Below are 21,101 nucleotides of genomic sequence, written 5' to 3'. Positions count from 1 at the left end.
TGTTTCAGTGGTAATTGTGTAAGAAGCCCTAAAAGTAATCTTATTGAAAAGACCAAAATACCCTTATGATGTAGAATAATCTTTTGGTTCCAGATTACTCTAATTTATAAACTTCGGGTATTGCAAACATCTCAAATTAGGAAAGGCAAAATAAAAAAATAAAAAAAAAGGGTTTAACTATTTTAATGGAAATTTGCTTTATGTTAATCCTTGACCATATTTGTAGGCTTTGCTTAGTAAAGCCACATCTTTAATGTAACTTCTACAACAAAACTTCCTAATATTTGCTTCATGTATATTTATTGAAATCTATATCTCGGGATAGACTACTTCATTGTGATAAGAGAGTTGGCTCCAGAAGTATCTACAGTTTGATACTTTATCTAATGTCTCTCTCACAACAAAATGAGATAAAAAAGAAAGAGAAGATACTTTGAGGCATTATCTCAAGAAAAAAATAGAACACATTATTACATTCTTTGAGTTGTTGGGTAGATCATCGATGTCGATATCTTCTTCAAACATCAAGTTGACATAAATTACAAGCAAAAGAACGATGATCTGAGTATACTATCTACTTATAAAGGTCTGCAATCTGTTCGCGATATTTGTCAGCCACTTTCTCCCTCCGTATTTTCATGGTTGGCGTCATTAAGCCATTATCAATCTGAATTGAAAAGATGAAGACATCAAATGCAACTTTCATCTATAAAATGATGAAAGCAATAAGAGTAAAAGGAGGGATCAGTGAAATTTACAGTAAATGGTTCATCCACAAGCACTATAGGTCCAATTTGAAACGAACAACCAGCCGTCCTGAAATTAGATAGTAGCAATTAATCGCTTTCTGCTAACTAATTGAATAGGCAACATGTACAAATTGCAATTAAACATGAAGGTTCAAAATTTGGTTTCTGAAGTGCCAGAAGTCCAGCTAACTTGTAAAATTATGAGAAAAATTTCATGAGAGATGAACAAAAGTCAAGATTACTCAAAAGAGTCAATATTCAAACTACGTATGCCTTTATTCTTTTAATAGGCAGTAATCCTCATCAATAATGTAAAAGGTCTTGAACACAACAGAGAGGAAGAACTTGGTAGTCTGAGAGAGAGAGAGAGAGAGAGAGATTCAAAGGCAAATAGAAGTGAGCTAAATAAAAATGAAAGTAAGAGCAGTGAGTCCTTGATTATCAGGCTTAGCATGGCATAGAATGTCAAACATCTGATTTCAAGATGTGCAATTATACATTCTGGAAATAAGAGAGAGGAAGAAATTAAGATTGATTCTTACCACGCTCTTATGTCATTATATAACAAATTCAACACTTTATCTTTGCTGACCTCCATGCTTTCATCTAAAATGGAAAGCTTTTCTGCAGCCGCTAAAATTTCATCTTTATTTGGAACAACAAGAGCACCAAGACGTCGTTGATCCTAGATATGACAATTGACCAATCAGAGAAAACAGAATAAAGAATATACTTTACAACTGTGGACTAGTTTAGAGCCTTTGGACCACTGCACATCAACTTCTCCCAATGACTTCTGCTAGGTGAAAAATCTACAACGAACTAATGAACTCTAATTAACCATGAAGCTACCCTATTATAAGGAGTATGGTCAGCGAAAATATCCTAGACACCATGCAAAGCTTAGAATTTAAGTAAGAAGGAGAAAAGGTTGCAGAAAAAAAAAACACTCTGCAAGTTTAATAGAAGGCAAAAGAAAGAAAGGAGATCTTTTCACAAGTTTTTCTTTCCAGACTTCCAAGTTAGAAGATCAGGAGTTCAGCTTACACTTTAAAAGTAATTATCCCAACACTTATCCTACATTAAAAAGATAGATAGAAGTAGAAAAGATTTCTAAATGCATTATATGATCAGAGTTTTATTTCCTTATCCTATCTATTCACATGCAAAAAGAATCTACAGTTATATTATTTTCACCTGACCAACGACCACTATCTGATGGATTAAACTACTTCTTGTCACAGCTGCCTCAAGTTCTGCAGGCTCCACATTTTCACCTACAAGTTTTACAATTTAAGTTTAAAAAGTCAGAACGCGGAGGTTGGAAGATGTTTGATCCTAAAATTACTTTTTCTCTCTTGCTATCATATCTCTTTTCAAAAGATTATAAAAAAATATTACAGTGCCAACTGGAAAAAACAATGCAGGGTATAAATAACTACCAACACAAGAACTTCGTAAAAATTTCTATGAGCATCAAACCAAATTTTAAGGAGCTCTGAAAAGCTTAACAGACGCATCTGTTTTAAATTGACAAGTAGGAAAAAAAAAGAATTTTACATGCAGTTAGTGCCACAATTCTAGGTGTCCCTTTTCGCCGCCAATTTACCAAACAATCCTATAGGAATAGCAGTAATAGCATAACCAGCTCTTAGCAGAAACCCACTTTTGACATTTGTCAGAGGAATGCATTGCCTTGGTTAAAGGACTGCATTAGAAGAATCACAGTTTAGCATTTTTAAACTGTAAATCTTACTCCTCAATATCTACCTAGTCATTTCCCTTTGGTAACTCCACCCAAAATCTTTGTGCAGAAGTAGTGTAATCAGACTCAACAACGCAACTGGACACAAATAGACTGGCAAGTTAAAGCTGCTCCTTCGTATTTGTTTGGTCAACTGATAGTTTCTGAACATTCTACATATTATGGATTGCCCTAGTTTAGTACTTAGTAGGAAATTCAACTTTGTTACCTTCTAATCAAATTCCAGTGTCAGATTTGTAAAGTTTGGCTTCTACTAACCTGTGCTAAGAACTATAGTGTCCTTTGCTCGACCTTCAAGAACAAGCATACCCCCACATTGCCTACTCCGTCCTATGGCATGTTTAGGTGCAATCCAACCAATATCACCAGTGTTAAACCAGCCATCTTCATCCATTGCTCCAGACGTAGCAGATGGATTCTGTGGAATGTGAGATATATAAGGATGTAAGAAGGGCATAAACACATTGCACTTTCAGATAAAGTTAGACATTCCAAAATTTCCAATCTTATAATATATATTCATATAATATGAACTCTTGATATGAATGCAAAGTTCAAGAAACAATCATAAATTCCTAATTTTTCAAAACAAGCTAAGCCTTTTTGTTGTCACAATTTACAAGATAATTAACTGATTCTTACTAGCAATAAAGAAAATGATAGCTTAACATTTAAAGACATTTTATATTTTTTACAAACTTCTAATAGATAATGAAAGTATGTGGTGAATATTATTTAGGATTAATTATGTTGACACCCCTAAAAGTATACCTGGTTTTCACGGGGACCTCCTAAACTTTTTTAGGTTATATTATCATCCCTAAACTTCAGAAGAATTTCAATGACATTCTTCTGTTAGTGTACCGTCAGATAAACTGGGAGAGTTAGCTTATGTGGCAGTAATTTTAGATGTAAAATAACCTAACTGTCCTTGTTGGAGGTAAATAACTTAATTTTATTTTAGCCTAACAATAACGACGAATTTACCCTCATCTTCCCTCCCCATTCCCTTCTTCCTTCTATTTTCTTTCTCCTTGACGATGTTGCCGCCCACGCCTTGACCATCTGTGAGGTACACGGCAAGGGTCTCCACCGCGACAGGATCTCCATCTCTCCTACCCTGCCCTCTCCACACACCTCAATTTCACCGTCGACCTCCTTGACACGCTCACAAATGGGCAGTGACATCAGCGCACGAGATTCAGGGCAGCACCCCTGAGGCCGTGGTCCTCGCCCTCCTCGACAACATCAATCCTCCAGCGACGCTCGTTCATGTACGTGGCCTGCGACCTACGCATCCGGTACAGCCCCATCTTTACCCTTCGCATGGGCCAGTGCATGCTTATCATCGTCACAGAGGTGATCGTGATCGAGGTGATGGATGGGTTCAACTGATCTCATCAGTGGTGCGATCGTCATCATGCTACTGGTGAGGCAAGGGAAGAGGGAGGAGAAGAAGGTGAGGAGATGAGCAACGGACAGTGGGTTTGAGATGGGGAATGATAATGAGGTAATTTATTTAAAAAACTTGTATAAGTTAGTTGATGGTATTTAGGTAAGTTTATAAATTAATATATTTTTGTGAGCTAAATAAACTTATTAGGGGTATAGTTGGTCATTATGTATTTTTCGTCACCGCCTTTATCCGTTTCACTTTGCCCCAAAGTTTAGGAGATTCCCATGAAAACTAGGTATACTTCAAAGGGTGTCAGCATAATTAATCCTATTATTTATCATTTCATAGAGCATTTTCCAAATTATAATTACACTAAATCAATATCTATATTAGTTTTATTTTAAGTTGGTGAATTGGGAGCGGAGCTTATTAGCTACAAAACCATGCATATAACTAAGCAGCTAATAAATCTTTCAAAAATATTCAATTACACATAATGCATCAGAATATTACTCCCCCAGATGAAATTAGTACCTTATAATAACCCTTCATCACTTGTGGCCCTTTGATTTTCACAATTCCTTTTGAACCATCTGGGAGCACTGCACCAGTTTCTACATCCACAACCTTAATTTCTGTGTATTTCAGAGGGTGCCCAACTGTGCCAAGAACCTTCAAGAATAATATTTGCAAAGTAATAAAAGAAATACCACACTTGGTGTAGTAGGCAATCAATAGAAGAGAAATTTTAAAAATTATAAGGCAAACAAACTAAAGCAACAGTATACAGATCCAACTACAAATGCATTGTAGCAGGGAAATATCAAATTGTCAACATGAAAAAGTTCTAGAATCAGGAGAGCTTCTAATGAAGCCAAAAGAAAAAGGCTGCCCAAAAGGTTGGCGTGTGACATGACATAAAGGTATTTATCTCATAATAGAAACATAAACCAGTATGGAAAGATGAATTTTAAAACTCTTTTCATAACAAATGATCCAGTCAATATTATTTGGAATCAACTGATCCAGAAAGTAAAGCTTTAGGATTACTTATTTTCTTGGAAATTGATCAAACTCGTAAAACAACTCTTTACGTAATAGCAATCATAGGAACATGGACAAGCTTGATATGCATTTAGGTGTAATATTGACTATATGTTGAGAAATTTATTCCGCTAGATCTAAGAGCCTTTGTTAATATATAATGGTTAGACACTTAAACTTGGTTTGTAGGACATTAGAATATAAATATAAAAACTATAAGGTTGTGTTTGTTTTGAGGCTAACCCGAACTTAATTAGCTAGCCGAACTTGATTAGCTAACCTTATTTCTTAGTCTTAATTTAAATACTTTTAACTAAGCTAAGAAAATATGGTATTTGAGGTCGTGAACTAAGCTAAAGTACAACTATTACTTGATGTGGTGTAAAAAAGCAAAAAAAAAAATTTATTTTTGGAGAAAAATAAATTATATATAAAATTAATAGACCAAGATGCCCTTTGACTTTAATGATAAACTTAAAAAATATTATTCTTAATCAATTATTTTAATTACTATTTGCGACTTTACATATACACAGAGGTGATCATTAAGCCCGACTCACCCAAACCCACTCGGTTTTAACTGAGCTAAGCCCTATTTAGACCTAGTCCAATCTGAGCCCAAGATGGTATGGCATGGGGTAAGCTTTTTGCCTACCTGGCCCGGCCCGCAAGCTCAACCCACTACACTTATCTATGGCTCGACCCATAATACATGCATATTCATATACTTTTTTTAAGTCTCATATCAAATATTTAATAAACTAGATATCAATATATAAGTATATTCTCATGAAAGATAACTAAAACTCTTTATAGAGGCCTATTATATTCGACCTGATAAGATATAATATTTTTTAAAGACAACATGTTATGTTAGACCTATTACGCCCGACTCAAGCGCAATATATAATAGGATAGTGTGGCGATAACGGGCTAGAAGATTATAGCCCAGCCCGAGTGATTGGTGGCTTAGGCTGTGAACAAATATTTAAATTCGGTCAGCCTGAAAAGCTTGGCCCGAACTCGGCCTAGCCCGCTCGATGATCACCTTTATATATACATGCCCACAAATGGGCTTACATTTGAGTTATAATTATAGAGATTGATTTGACAAAAGAACTAACGATCTCATTTGAGTTATAATTATAGAAATTGATTTGAAAATTTTAAAGTATAAAAGGTAAAATGATTTTAGGCATAAGTATAGGATGGTAAAATATATCTAAACCCTTTTTAAAATATTTTTAATATTTTATAATTTACTTTTTTAATACTTTTAAGAAGTTTGTATTGCAAATTTTTATTAAAAAAAGTGAGTTATTACGGTCTTAAAAGCTCATAAGCTCGAAATCCCTCTATAATTTATTTTGGACTTACTAAATTTTAAAAAAAAATTAAAGAGAAATGTATTTATTTTGGAGGAAAATTAGATATAGATGATAGTAGAGTGTAATCATTACTTGACATAAAAAAGCAAAATATATTTATTATTTAGGGAAATTGAGTATGCGTCATGCAAATCGTACCAAAATATTATTATCAATTTATAAAAATATAAATGCAAGTTAGCCATTTAAAACCCATAGTCAATAATAATATTTTTAATATTTTTCACCGGTGTTGTATAAATATTTTTTCCAAGGTTATTTTTTTGTGAGTCATGGTGAGGAGCTCTTTTATAATAAAAAATTATGTATTTTTTTAAAGAGAGAGAAAGGAGAGAGAAGAGATGAAACATTGATAAGAAATGAAAATGATAGAATTAAATCATGTTAAGAATAAAATTAGAATCAATTTGAATTTATATTAGAAATTTTATTTTATTTTTATTTCATTTATTGGAGAATAAAAAAGATAAAAATATGGTTAGGGTCCCTAACCAAGTTCAGGGACCCACCCTGAACTCAAAGCAAACAAGGGCTAATTACCTTGCAACTTAAAATTTTAAAGTAACAATAAGTTAACAATATCTAAACAAGAGATCATGGATTCAAATCCCGTCACGCTCATTTTTGTCTAAAAGTATAAATCCTCCACCCATTTAAGTCAAATCTATTTTTTTGACCAATCAAAATGTCTTGAGCCCAAAAGTGAGGAAAAGTTAGAATATAAATATAAATATAAAAAATTATCATTCTCTAACAACTTAATTTTTAACGTAATCGGTAAGTAAACACAAAAAAATAAAACGAAATCGTTCAAACATTAATATAAGAAAAGGGAACTTATCAACCATAAAAGAAATTCCTGACTCATTTTCAATAGGATGCTAAATTATGATTTCATCCCTAAAAAGAATAAGCATTTACTTCTTTCACAACTTTCCTTAGACATTATATGGTCCTAACCAGCATGGATTTCTGTTCACTGTTCCATCCTAACTAGAAGAATGTGCAAGTTTGTTATTTTCACTGTTACCTCAGTACTCACTAACATGACAGAAGTAATCATCACTGGGCTCACGTTAACTTGTGTAAAGAGTAAACACATACCAACCTCACAAATCCATTTTAGGATATATTGGTCCGTTTGGAAAGGGGGGCCATCATGACAACCTTTATAGTCAGCATGTATCATACCAAAAGCTTTAGGCAACACACATTGGTTTTCCTTTTGATGTTGCTTACCTGGATCCAAAATTTCCCATACTACTCAACTGAGGTTTACTCCAAGTATAAAAGTATCCTTAATTGAGGATACCTATGTGGAACGCTTCTTCTAACTACTACTATGCTTTACCAAGAAAGGGAGGAGAGGGACTTAAATATCAAGCATGTCAGCAAGCTCAGTTTTTTTTTCAGAGAGAATTGTTTCCATCTCTCACAAAATAATTTGAGTAATCTTCCTCATAAAAATAAATATATGAGGAGTAAGAAAAAGATTTCTATTCAAATGAGATATGATTGTTTACAAGGAATAGCATTTTAGCAAAAAATAATGTCATGGTAATGTAAATATCCCGTGTCACAATCCATTGTAACTATCTATTAGAACCTTGTGAGCAGATACAACAAAATCATGAAAAACAATTGCAAATTAAAATAACAGCTCATGGAAAAAACTTCTCAAATTATGAGACCAATATCATGTCTCACTGTACATACAATAAGTAACCACCTAAGCATAGTGCTTCTTTTCTAAAGTGCCAACAACACCCAAAAATATACATGATATAGTATTGATCATGAATGGCCGTGCTGGCAGCATACCGATACATGGCACGAGGGACGCCGTACGGCACCCCTCCTAATAGTTCCGCCGCTCGCCGTCGAGCTACCCGTTGCCGATCACCATCACCGATCGCCGTCGCACGAGCGCATCAACTGCCCTAGCCCGAGGGAGGTGAGATCGAGAGAGAGAGAGAGAGAGAGAGAGAGAGAGAGAGAGAGAGAGAGATCTCACCTTCTCCCTCGGGCTAGGGCACCCGACGCGCGAGTGGCAACGGCAAGTGAGCGGCGAGTTGCAGTCGGCAACAACGAAGGTGAGTATCTCTTATTTTTTCCTCCTTTTACGGCACGTGCCGTGTCGGCCACCGGGCCGGCACGGCCATCGTTGGTATTGACATCAGGATATTCAATGTCTATGTTGATTATAAAAGAAGTCAGAAACTTAACAAGAGTTACTGTGAATTGAAGAGTATCTCTTGCAACCTAAACAGAAGAGATCCTGAAACACAATTGTATATCTAGTTACTCTAGAAATTTTCAAATTTCAAAACAGGCCTATTTGTGCAAAAAATCATGTCCTCCATTCTTTCACTGTCATATTGCAAAACAGCAAAGTTATTATGGAAAATTGGAAATCATGTAGTTTCTAGTAAGGAAAGGTTTCATATTTTACATTACATGCTGGCTGTCGAGCAGCAACAACAGGAGAGGTCTCTGTTAAACCATAACCATTTTGCAGCTTCACATCAATAGCCTGAAACAAGAAAATATATAACAGCCCCAAAAATTCTTTTTTTTTAAAAAAAAAGAACCTGTCTGATGTTTTAAAGATTCTGACTTCACAACACCAGAACTCAAAAATTGTATCAAAATACCATTTAAAGATTCTGACCTCAAAAAACCTGTCTACGTACAATGGAAGACTTCCACCACCACTTATACCAGCCTGCAATTTTTCATACAAAGCTCAGAATGCCAGAAAGGCAGAAACACATAAAAGTATAAAACAACCCCTTCTAACACAAGACAAAAAGATAACACAGATAATTCACTAGATTAAGTAGATTATCATCCAAAAACAAAAACATTAGCCCAGAATTATACCTGTGATATGCCTATAGCAGAGTAGATTTTATTGTAGACTAACTGTTTTGCCAGCTTATGCAAGGGCCACAACAGTGCAGCCATAGTCCTTCCCCAGAACCAGTCAATCATAGCAATAAAGGATGATGGCTGGATATGCTTTTCTATTAGGAATTTTCCCTTTTCCAGATGAAAAGCATTTCACGCAAGAAAAGGAAAAGAAAACAAGGTAAGCCAGCATGTTTGCTAGTGTTATATTAAGCTGAAACAAGTTAGAGTTACATTATTTTCGAACCTCATAAACCCTCTTTGCCTCCATATATAACAAACTAATCTTGATTAATGTGAATGCGACAAACTTTCGAGCAGCAGAGCTTGCATGGATTTGCTTCTGGATTGAACTACAGACAGGTAGTGTGATCATCAGTATGATTACCTCTGACTCTCTGTTAACAGAAGCAATAACTTTGGCTCCATAAGCTTTAAGTTTCTTTAGATGGTTAACAAAATTTGATAACTCAGCATTAAGAGTAGATCCGAAATGGCTTAATAAAAGCTGTGGACTAAAAGCTGTTTTAAGGCAATAATTCTGGCAAAAGTATTCAGGAACTAGGAATGTGTGATTGTAGCAATGCAGCAGAGATGGCCAGGAAGCTATACAGTATACATGGCAGCCAAGCAAGTCCATCTTCATGTTCCAGAACTTGTAGTCAACTTGTCACCGTGCGCATAAATTCCTACGTGTTAGCCAATGTTTTGCGGCCGCAGATGAGAAGCAGTCACCCCATAGCTTAGCACCAAATTGGAAGGCAGGTGACAAGGCGATCTAGTATTTTTTATTTTTAAAAAATTCAAAAATATTATATATTGCCATGACCCGAAAGAACTGAAAGGTAAAAAATAAAAAATAAAAAATTATCACTAATGCGCCTCTAAGCAAATAGAATTAGTAGATAGTCTAAAACATAAATACCAAAAGAACTGAAAGGTAAAAAAGGTAGATCTTAAGTGGAAGCGAAGTCCCAGTACATCCTACTCATTCTCCACTTTGTTAATTCGAGGTCGTGAAAGATAGATATTGGGACCAGATATAGTACAAAATGCGTCTCTAAGCAAATAGAATTAACAGATAGTCTAAAACATAAATACCAAAAGAACTGAAAGGTAAAAAAAGTAGATCTTAAGTGGAAGCGAAGTCTCAGTGCATCCTACTCATTCTCCACTTTGTTGATTCGAGGTCGTGAAAGATAGATATTGAGACCAGATATAGTACAAAATGCCATTCAATTGTCAAAATCAAGGAAAAGCTTCTAATAGCTCAGAGTCGTCAGAAGAGTTATACTGATAATCAGAGAAGAAATCTGGAGTTTCAAGTGGATGACATAATTTTTCTAAAAGTGTTACCTTGAAAAGGATTGATCAAGTTTGGTAAGTAAGGCAAATTGAGTCCTGGCTTTATTGGGCCTTTTAAAGTGTTATAGCGCATTGAAGAGGTGGCACACCGAATAGCATTGCCACTGAAGTTAGCTAAAGTACATAATGTCTTCCATTTTTCTATGTTGGAAAAGTATGTACCTAGTGCTGATCATACGATTAATTTTAAACCTTTGGAGATCCGAGAAATTCTATCTTATGAGGAGCAACCTGTAGAAATTCTAGAAACTCAACAAAAAACTCTGTGCAACAAGGTAATCTTATTTGTGAAGATTTTATAGCAAAACCACAAGCCGAAAAAAACAACTTGGAAGCATGAAGATGAAATGCAGGAGAAGCATCCAGAACTATTTCCTCAATATACATAGCGACCATTACGATATTACTTCATCATTTTATTACATTAATTTAATTTCGAGAACGAAATTTTTTTTTTGTTGGAAATAGTTGTAAGAGTTGGAAAAGAAATTGAGAGAGAAGAGGGTGCACGTGCAACCTTCCCCCATCCTTCTCAGTCACATAACGGGAGTGGCGGGATTTCTAGCCACTTCGAATCAAAATTTGATTAAGGATTAGGATTAAAACATAACTTGTAAATAAAAACCCTAATCCTATCTTATTGACCCACCCTAGTCCCCTTCTTCCCTATCTTCTTTTTCTTTCTTACCGTCGGAGTTATTGCCATAGAATCAAACTACTGGAGCACCGTCAAAGCAATTGGAGACCATCACGTGACTCTTCGGTAAGCCCTCTCGCACCTCTCAAATTTAATTTAAGTTTAATAGGTTAAATAAAAATATCTAATTTAGAGGATCACGGCTTCGTTGGCTAATCGGGTCGACCGGCGGCCTCAGGTCACTGCCGCTCATGCATAGGAGCTCCACGTTGTTGGCCTCGTGCCATGGTTGCCTTCAAGGAGAGCTCTCATGGCTCGAAATGCCACCAACCAAGGAATAAGGCTGTTGGTCGTCATCGGTGGCTTCTCTTCCACCTTGTGTAGTCGGCATGGTCACGAGGAGGGCTTTGGCGAGGTTGGCAGACTGCCGGCGACAATGATCGCCGGCGTTTTTCCCTCTCTCCCTTCCCTTTCCTCCCTCTCTCTTCTTTCTCCCTTATCGATCTCATTGGGGAAGAAAAGGATTGGCCTTTTCTTCTCTCAAGTTTGAGTCTGGGTTGTGGACCTGACTTGACCCTTTACTAGTAAGTTGTGGGCTGTAGGCTGACCTGCAGCACAATCCTTCGTTAGTTTTGGGTTGGGCCTTGGCCTAGCCCGAGTAGTAAGAGAAGGTGGGCTGCCGATAAGCTGCAGCCCAGCTCAATCCAATGGGTTTTATTAAACCTATTTTAGCCATTTATTTTAGTTTTAAAATTCAGAAATTTATTAGGGTTAAATTAAAATTTATGTTATTTCTTTATTATTTAACAAATTTAAATAACAAAGGTTGGCAGAAGGAAAAATTGTAGTCTTCATATGTAAGGTGGTGTTGTCCAAACTGTGGATGTTAGTGAGCATCATTGAGTTGAAATTACATTGGACTATAACAAATGCAAACACAGAGCTAACCTGTACAGTGTTTCATAAACCAAAGGAACTGATATAAGGTACTGAGGTTGATATCTCTTCAAATCATCCTACCAAGATGTATAGACAAAAATGTCAAATGCACAGTAACTCAGCATACTTGTCAATTTATAAAACTGGTATGCTACAAGAAAAAGGATATAATTGATAACTAGCTAAAAGCCATCACATAAGTACAAAGATATGTATCTTATGTCGTTGACTTGTTTCTTGTGCACAGACCAAGTTTCATGCAGCAAGCTAATCTAACATTGCAGTAAAATTTATCTAAGAAATTTACCTTCAAATATTTTATATTTGTGTAAACTTGCTCGACTCCATAAGTGAATATGAAATACTCACTAGCTCGCTCATATGCATGCCAAGTAGGAAGCATGCTTAGGAACCTGTCTCCAGCTTTTGCAGGCACAATGTCCCACAAGTTCTTTATCTATAATAATATTGAAAACACAGAAAAATTGAATATTATAAATTTTGGTTGAAGAGAAGGAAAGTTCAATAATTAGGAGTAGTCGAGAATTGAAAAAATAACCAATAAGCATCAAGGACCATTTTATGGATATTCTTTAATATACTTTTGTTTGTAAATAAAGAGAGAGAATTCATAGATAAGCAGGAATGCTTAATTCCCTCTGCCCATGCTATTCAATCACAAAATAGGTTAAAGAAAACCAGCACACAAAACAGATGAGTTTTAGCAAAGTTTACCTGATACAATGGTAATTCTAATGGTTATTGATTTGAGAACAAAAGTATATTTCTGGTTATCCATAATCACACCTGGTGCAGGAGGTTCCGATGTGTGAGCATCACACCTTTTGGTGTATCGCTTGTTCCACTTGTATACATCAGAGTTGCAACATCATCAGGATTGATGGTTTCAAATACATACTGCTGCCCTACAAATAGTGGTAACTTAGTTCATCGACATGGAGTTACTGAGTATACGTTGTAGTGACATATATAATCTAAATATAAACAACAATGATTCAGAGACATGTATGCTGAATATGCTACTTTACCTTTGCATGATATGAGAATTACCTTCTTTCAAAGATTGGAGCAATGCATTGCGGCTTTCTCGTCCAAGTTCTATGATATCGCTGTAATCATATAAGGGTATGTCCTTTACAGCTTTGCTATTTAGGCATGACTTTTCACCCCAAAGTAGAACAACAAATCTTATGTCAACACTCAGAATAAATGATTCTGCTAGCCGATTAAAGAATTCTGGACTATCCAACACAAGTGCAACACTGTGATGACAAACATCAATGAAGTAGTATCATAAAGTTTTCAAAAGAAAATTTAATAGACATGAAAAAGAGAGTCCATAAGGGATTGGATGTAACATTTTAAAGATTGTTAATTTACACTCTAATACAAAAAGGCCATCTTTCATCATTAAAAATTGACACCATTATAAAGGAGGTATCATTGCTAAACACCTGATTTAATATCCAGTACATGAAAATCAAATAACCATATTATGTGTATAGTGATTTAGGGAATACGAGGAACCAAAGAAGCTTCTAGCCCCTCTCCAGTCTCCAAAACGTAGGTAATTGAGATTATGTATTTTGATGATATCTTATTTTTAGCAATTAGCATTTCTTAAATGAGATTTAGAAGGGTATATCTATAGGTTGTACTTTTCCTGCAATTCAAAGAAAAACAATTTAAATGAATCCAAGGATTGAAGAATATAAATTCTCACCTTTCAGAATGCGTGTATATTTGTAATAACTCTTCATCAGCAGATCTCGTACCTCGAACCACATTAATAGCACCAGTAGCCATTATCCCTGGAACACAACCATTTAAATCAAAGAGCAAAGACATGAATCTAATAAGATAAAAGCAACAAATGAGTAGTAAAACAATGAAAGAGAAAGTCATTAAGAAGTGGGAAAACAACAAGATTGGCAATAGTCCACTATATCAGGATTTTCTTAGCCAACCTCTTTAACTACTTTCTGGTGTTGACATTCTTGGCAATGCTAGTAGTGTTCTTGGTAACATGAGTAAAGGTGTTGTTGCTCTATCCATGAACAAGAAATTTGTTCAGAACCGACAAAAACAGGTTTTGTGGAAATTTCTTTTAATCTGGACTGTCATAATCAAGAATGAATTTACCTATAGTACATTAAGGGTGTCCGTGAGGTTACTATAGTAGCCAATTTATTAAGAGAAAAGCACAGATACCTTGATCTGCAACCAGCCACCTACAAGAGTTGTCAGCAAAAAGTGACAGCTTTTCATCTGGAATAACTCCAACAACCCTTAAGCCTTCAGAGAAGTTCAAAATTTCTTGCTCAAGCTGCAGTAGAGAAGACAATTTACAATTTGAGCAACATAAAGCATTCATAAAATCTAAGAAGATAATTATTTCCGAAAATTTACATATAGTGTTCAAAATATTTCCCCTCATGGATTTGAAGACAATTCTCAGGTTGACGAGGCCTCAAGAAAAAAAATATGCCTCGATTTTGACTGATCTCCATCAGTATGTATGAAAATAAAGACATAAATCTGGTGTTTGAAATCAAATAGTTCAAAAATATGTGTCTTTCTCCGACAAGTAGGTTATTTGGTTAGATGTCTAATCTTGAATTGCCATTTCCATTTGGCCAGGAATGCAAAATTATTCAAATCAAAGGAATTGGACTACTTGATTGCTTCAACTGTTTTGATCAATAAAAAACTAACCATGATTTTATCATTCCATTCATTAGATGTTACTTAGTATTCAACTACTATTCATGAGTCCCTATAACATACTTTAAGCCATTTCCAAGTCTCTAAAAACATGTGATATTGATACCATTAAAACATGAATTGTGATTCCACTTTCTAGAAGTTTAAGAATCTTTTCTTTTTAGGTTTACTGCTGTCATGTGCACATAAAGATAGAAACCTTGCTTATTAAAAATGTGCCAAAAGTTCCATGCAATTTTGGATCACTGGAAACTTTTCAAGTCATTAGAGATGTCAAATACTGGTTATATATATAATCATGGACAACTTTTATCTGGTCGACATACTACTGTGCCTAATGAGTATAGGAAACAATACTCAGGATGCTTCACCAAAACATGTCAGATACTTCTTTTATAGTACCCAAACTTGGATATGCTCAGATTTCTAGGACAGTTCTGGCGAACAGATGGATGAACTTATGTTTTAATTATTGATGAAGAACCCCTATATTAATGGGTCAAACTGAAAAGAGACTTCCATTTAATATTGATCTCAGATTTAATGAATTATGGTTTACAAATCTCAGGGGGTTCAACAGTTGGAATTTATGTTATAATGAGAACTATGACAGCCTCTTCAATGTCCTTTTCCCTTCTTCAATCTTAAAATAATTACATTCTATATAATTATATATCTATATAACCAACTAAACTGTGCCCTACTTTAAATTTGTTACATCTATGCATTTGTATAATGTTGTATTCAAATTCTATACATGTGTCAGTGTTAGACATCACATTCAAATTCTGTAGATGTGGCAATCACTATTTAGGACAGATAATTTATCATGTGATAATGGACCAAATAAAAAATGCACATTTTTCTTATGTCTTCACCTGCTTATAAGATAACTTTGATGGAGGTTTGTGGTAAGGATCAACCAAAGCAACCCGATCACCATATTTTTCCGCTGATGATTTCCAAATATCTGGAACTGCTCCGCAGTCATCTGAAACCAATTTGTTGGCACCAGGCAATAGTGCATTATCTAGAAAAGGGGAGTACCTCCTCCTTACTGGATGTTGTAACTATGAGACAAATTTAAGAAGCCATCAGATAATATGTTAAAGAGGAACAACGATAAATAGAAAGCTACATATAATAGCCCATGACATGATAAGGCAATGTATGATTCCATAACTTCAAAATCCTCAAAAGGCAATCATAAGATTCATTAGATCAGGAATCATTAAACTACATAAATGATAGTTTAGTCTAGGGGGAGCAGCCAATCCTGATAGTAAGCTAATTACTGTCAAATTATGAATCTCCAAGCATACTTGAAGAGGTTCTTAAAAGTCTATAGAGGTATAAACAAGCCGAACCTGAGTGAGTCGGTTTTGGCTCAGGCTCAGTTCGAAACTAGTTTCAAGCCAAAAGTTTTATTCAAGCTCAACTCAACTTAGTCCGAGCTAGAGGTGGCAAAAGTTGACCCAACCCGATAACTCGACATAATAACTTGGCTTTTAATGAGTTTGAGTTTAATCTAATCGGATTCAGATCATAAACATGTTAACCTGTCTAATCCAATTATTAAACGAGTCATGTTCGTGTTTATTACATCAACCCAATTAATCCATTTATTCACTAACTTGTTTATAACATGATAAACTCATTTATTACCCGAGTAACCCGTCTATGACACGAAAAAAAAATCCATTTACAATTTGAATAAACTCGTTCATAACCCAAATAACTTATAAAAATTTAATAACTTGTGCCATCCGACAAACCCATTTATGACACATATAGCCCATTTAATAAATAGGCCGTGTTTGTGTTGAGACCAATTGTCACACAGTATTATGTCTACAACGTATATGTCGTATCTTGGAATTATACATTTGACTTTGTGCTCTTTCTATAGCAGATTAACTATCGCAATGTATACAAACTGTTGACACAGGTTTTGACCACATAGGAATATATTCTAAGAAATTTTGAAACCTGCTTCATCTCCAACGTTATCTAATGCTATGATTCAGATTCCATAGTAGATCTGACTATACATATTTGTTTAAAAGATTTCCATGAAATAAATGCACCCTCCCAAATGTAAAGACATATTCACTCGTAGATTTGGTGCTTTTTGTATCAGTCCATCATTAAATCCTTCAAGTACTGCTGGATATCTTAAGTAGTGCAATTTATAGTTACTGATGTATTCTAAATATCTGAGTATCCTAACTATCGTCTTTCAGTGATTATTTTCTAGATTACTTATATATTCACTCAATTTATTCACAAAGTATGTAATATCTAGACGAGTGCAATTCATGACGTATATCAAACTGACTATTATCCGAGAATATTATAACTGAGATATATATATTCACCTATATTCTTTATGAGATGAAGAATCATATCTACAGGTGTTCTAGCTAGATTATTATTATCTTTATTAAATTTATCGAGTAATTTCTCAATATAATGTGTTTTAGATATAGCATATCCTTCAATTGTCTTAGTGATCTTTATACCACAAATCACATCTGCAACTCTCAAATCTTTCATGTCGAACTTACTAGAATATATTTTTGGTAACTTTAATGACATTAATATTGCTACTAGTTATTATCATGTCATCCACATAAAGACATACAATCATATAATTATTTGATGTGTTTGTCACATAAATGCACTTATCGCATTCATTAATGCGAAAACAATTTGACACCATAAGTCGATCAAATTTTTCATGCCATTGTTTAGGTGCTTGTTTAAACCCATAAAGAAACTTAACTAATTTGCACACCTTTCTCGTTTTGGAGCTACAAACCCTTCAGATTATTCCATATAGATTTCTTCATCTAATTCACCATTCAAGAATACAATTTTCACATCCATCTGATATATTTTTAGATTATATAATGCCGCAAGAGTAATTATTAATCGGATAGACGTTATTCTTATTACTGGTGAATATGTATCAAAGTAATCTATTCCCTCTATCTGTCTATATCATTTGACTACAAGTCTCGCATTGTATTTGTCAATTGAACCATCTGCTTTCATCTTCTTTTTGAAGATCTATTTGTAACCCAAAGGTTTATACCCTAGTGGAAGATCCACCAACTCTCAGGTATGATTTTGCAAAATAGATTCAACTTCATTGTTAATAGCTTCTTTTCATATAAGAGTTTTAGAAGTAGATATTGTTTCCTTATATGTAACATTAAAAAAAATCTCTAAAAGTGAACATGCACCGCACGTGCAGACCCTTTGCCATCTCTTTCGCCGTCACGCAACGAGGCAGCTACGAGTTTTTCAGCCAACTCAATTAGTTTTCCAAATCTAAATATAAATCAAAAATTCTACCTATAAACAAAAATAAAAAATACCCTCTTCTAGACTCACCCAGCCCATTCTTCTCTCTTCTTCGTCTTTCTCTTATTTTGTTTACTATTGGTATCACCTAGTAGGATCGGATCACCGGAGCATCACCAAAGCAATCAAAAACCACTACTACTCCTCGGTGATGATTTTTAGCATGTGGATTAGAAATTTTCGTTGTTTCACCTAGACTTAGGTGAGTGGATTTATTCACGTATGTAATTATATTTATTTATCTTATACTTCATGTTTTTCTTATTAGATCAAGTATATCTTTATATGCAAATAAAACATCATATTTCTGTGTAATTAATTATTTTATTTTTTGTGTGCATTATTATGTTCTATGAGCAAAAATAAGAATCAATGCATTGCTATACTTAGTGCATATAACCATATAAATGATCATGAATATTAATGAAAAAATATAATTAATACGTGGTAGAACTTTGAGAACAGACACAGGCTTATTTGGTAATTCCTAATTAGCATATGATTCGTTTAGGTGATTCTGGTACGATTAAAGAATAGTCCGAGGGATAAAACTATTCTTGATCAGCATATGATACTTATAGGTGACTCTGATACGATTAGATAATAGTCCAAGAGACAGACCTATTCCTAATCAGTACATGATCCGTTTATGCAACTCTAGTACGGTTAGAAAACAATCTCAGACTAAATCAAAAATCTCCCTAAGGTGACTCTAATCTTTCTCTATGGTTGGTGAAAGAGACAAGTTGTATTTATCACATAGTAACACCTCCTAGTGACTCTTAGAAAAAAAAAATAAGATACGTTTATCACATAGTGACACCTTCTAGTGACCCTTAAGGGAAGAGACAATATGTGTTTATCACATGGTGACACCTCCTGCTAATCCTAGCCAAATCAACTATAAAGAAAAGACTTGAGCGTCATTTCGAAGTGAATTCTAAGTAATGTGGATCCGAAGAGTATTGACCCAATTGAAACATATGTCATTATTATTATTATTATTATTATTATTATTATTATTATTATTATTATTATTGAGAAAAATTCAGTATGTTAATGCTAAGCATATTATGATTATGATTTACAACATTATTACATGTGCTGTTATTATTATTGTTATTAAGAATATACTTAGTAGAATTGTCATTTTATATCGCTGAATTTAAATTTTATTAAAGTTATAAATTTCATATTGTACTATTTTATCCATGACATTGATCTTTTGTTTATGTTGGATTATATCTATTGAGTTGTGACAACGAACTTCTCAAGCTTTTCTCCATGTGGATGTAGGTCTTCAACTACCACAAATGCATATTAAAGATTTATTTATAACAGTAAGCATGCACGGGTTCAACCAACTAAACCCAACCCAAACAAGACCAGATCCGAACCTGAATCAGGGCGGCGTCCGTGTGCGTAAATTAATTTGCATAGTATCATTTATCCACAAAATAAGTACTCATTTTAGGGCCCAAATCCTATAAGAAATTTGGTACTTTTATATCATATTAATTATTAACTCAAATATCCAATATGGTACTAAACTTACTTTTTTTTATTTTTCATTGTCATAATACCTACTTTAAAACTAATTTTCATTCACTTCTCTTCATGGATTTGAATAAATGAATATATGACAATAAAGTACTCTTTGAGCTCTTTTAATTCTACTATTAATCCATCATTAATAATATGTCATTTAACACTTAGCTCAAAGTTAATAAAATATTAGTGTCAAATCCATGATATTTCCAACGGTATATCCACTAAAATTCTCATGCACTTCTTTATTACGTTAGCAGTAATTGTGGTCCAAAAGATGATTCCACCTTTAGGAAAAATCAACAATCAATGCTCTCAAATAAAAAACAGACAGTACCACCATCCACCGATCTATATACCAGGTCTAATTTTACTATTCCAAACGGATAACATAAGGGAACAAATAAAAAGGAGTTTAATAAAAAAAAAACAATCATGTACAAGAGACACCAAGAAGTCAACAAATTCACCTCCAAGCTGCAGAAAACCCTAGCTCGCCGGGCCCCGCGACGCCACCAAATGCAATCACGTCCCTCTCGAGAGATTCCAGTACCACGAACCATAAAGGCTCTCGGCCGATCGAAACCGCCTAGGACGGGCTTAGAATGGAAACAAATCGCCATTTGGATCATCATCAAGAGATCGAATTCCCTCGGTAACAAGATCTCAAGCAACCAAATAGAGTAGCAGCCGAGAGAGAGTGGGATTATACATCAACATATAGTAAGGGAACAGAGGAGGGATCCCTCGAGAGCTCCGTCGCAGCCTTTTGGTGAGAGATGGAGAAGAGATCGATGACGAGAGGAGCTATCCGTTTGCAATAAATTGATAACTAAAGACGGGGGCGATGGATCCAATAATATGGCCAAAAAGAGAAGGCAGCATAGAGACCGTGAGGAGTGTCTTAATTCCCGACACCCAACCAAACGACCGGTGAGTGAGTGGTACGGGGCATTCATTCATAGAGGCCCTCAGGCCGACCGCTTTTGTTAGGATCATTTTTTTAAAGTTACTAGACGATTAATTATTAAAAAAATTTATATATAACACCCTATCTTTTAATAAAATTATAATTTACGTTCTACATTTTCACTGTTCATTTATCAAACTCTATAATTTAATGAATATATAAAAAAAATGCCCTACTTTAAATCAGTTAGTTAAACTTAACTAAATCATACTAAGAGTAAATTATAATTACGTTATAAAAGGAGAAAGTTATATATAAATATTTCTAAATATTTTT

At 34.5% G+C, this 21,101-nt stretch overlaps 1 protein-coding gene across 3 annotated transcripts; it reads right to left on the bottom strand.

Annotated features, from left to right (window-relative positions):
• Positions 1-413: 413 nt before the first annotated feature.
• Positions 414-20,795, bottom strand: LOC140778776 (probable acyl-activating enzyme 16, chloroplastic). 3 transcript variants are annotated; one of them, XM_073123642.1, is made up of 18 exons: positions 20,326-20,788; positions 15,817-16,008; positions 14,426-14,540; positions 13,938-14,025; positions 13,265-13,476; positions 13,001-13,119; positions 12,501-12,650; positions 12,203-12,270; positions 9,500-9,605; positions 9,226-9,384; positions 9,014-9,067; positions 8,795-8,875; positions 4,445-4,582; positions 2,773-2,932; positions 1,947-2,026; positions 1,292-1,434; positions 759-816; positions 414-667 (listed from the first exon to the last, which is right to left on the bottom strand). In XM_073123642.1, exons 1-18 carry the CDS (start codon positions 20,488-20,490, stop codon positions 575-577), a joined length of 2,181 nt encoding a protein of 726 aa, XP_072979743.1. In that variant the 5' UTR covers positions 20,491-20,788; the 3' UTR covers positions 414-574. The 3 variants fall into 3 exon arrangements, with proteins under 3 accessions (XP_072979743.1, XP_072979751.1, XP_072979759.1); XM_073123650.1 differs by lacking the exons at positions 9,226-9,384; positions 9,500-9,605; positions 12,203-12,270; XM_073123658.1 differs by lacking the exons at positions 414-667; positions 759-816; positions 1,292-1,434; ... (1 more) ...; positions 2,773-2,932; positions 4,445-4,582 and adding an exon at positions 4,589-7,581 and having other exon boundaries at positions 8,800-8,875; positions 20,326-20,795.
• Between the last annotated feature and the right edge of the window lie 306 nt (positions 20,796-21,101).

This window comes from Typha angustifolia, chromosome 3 (assembly GCF_048772165.1).
Source record: "Typha angustifolia cultivar Huaian chromosome 3, ASM4877216v1, whole genome shotgun sequence".
Classification (NCBI taxonomy): domain Eukaryota; kingdom Viridiplantae; phylum Streptophyta; class Magnoliopsida; order Poales; family Typhaceae; genus Typha; species Typha angustifolia.
The sequence above is the reverse complement of the archived record's forward strand: the minus strand, read 5'-3'. Positions and strand labels throughout refer to the sequence as shown.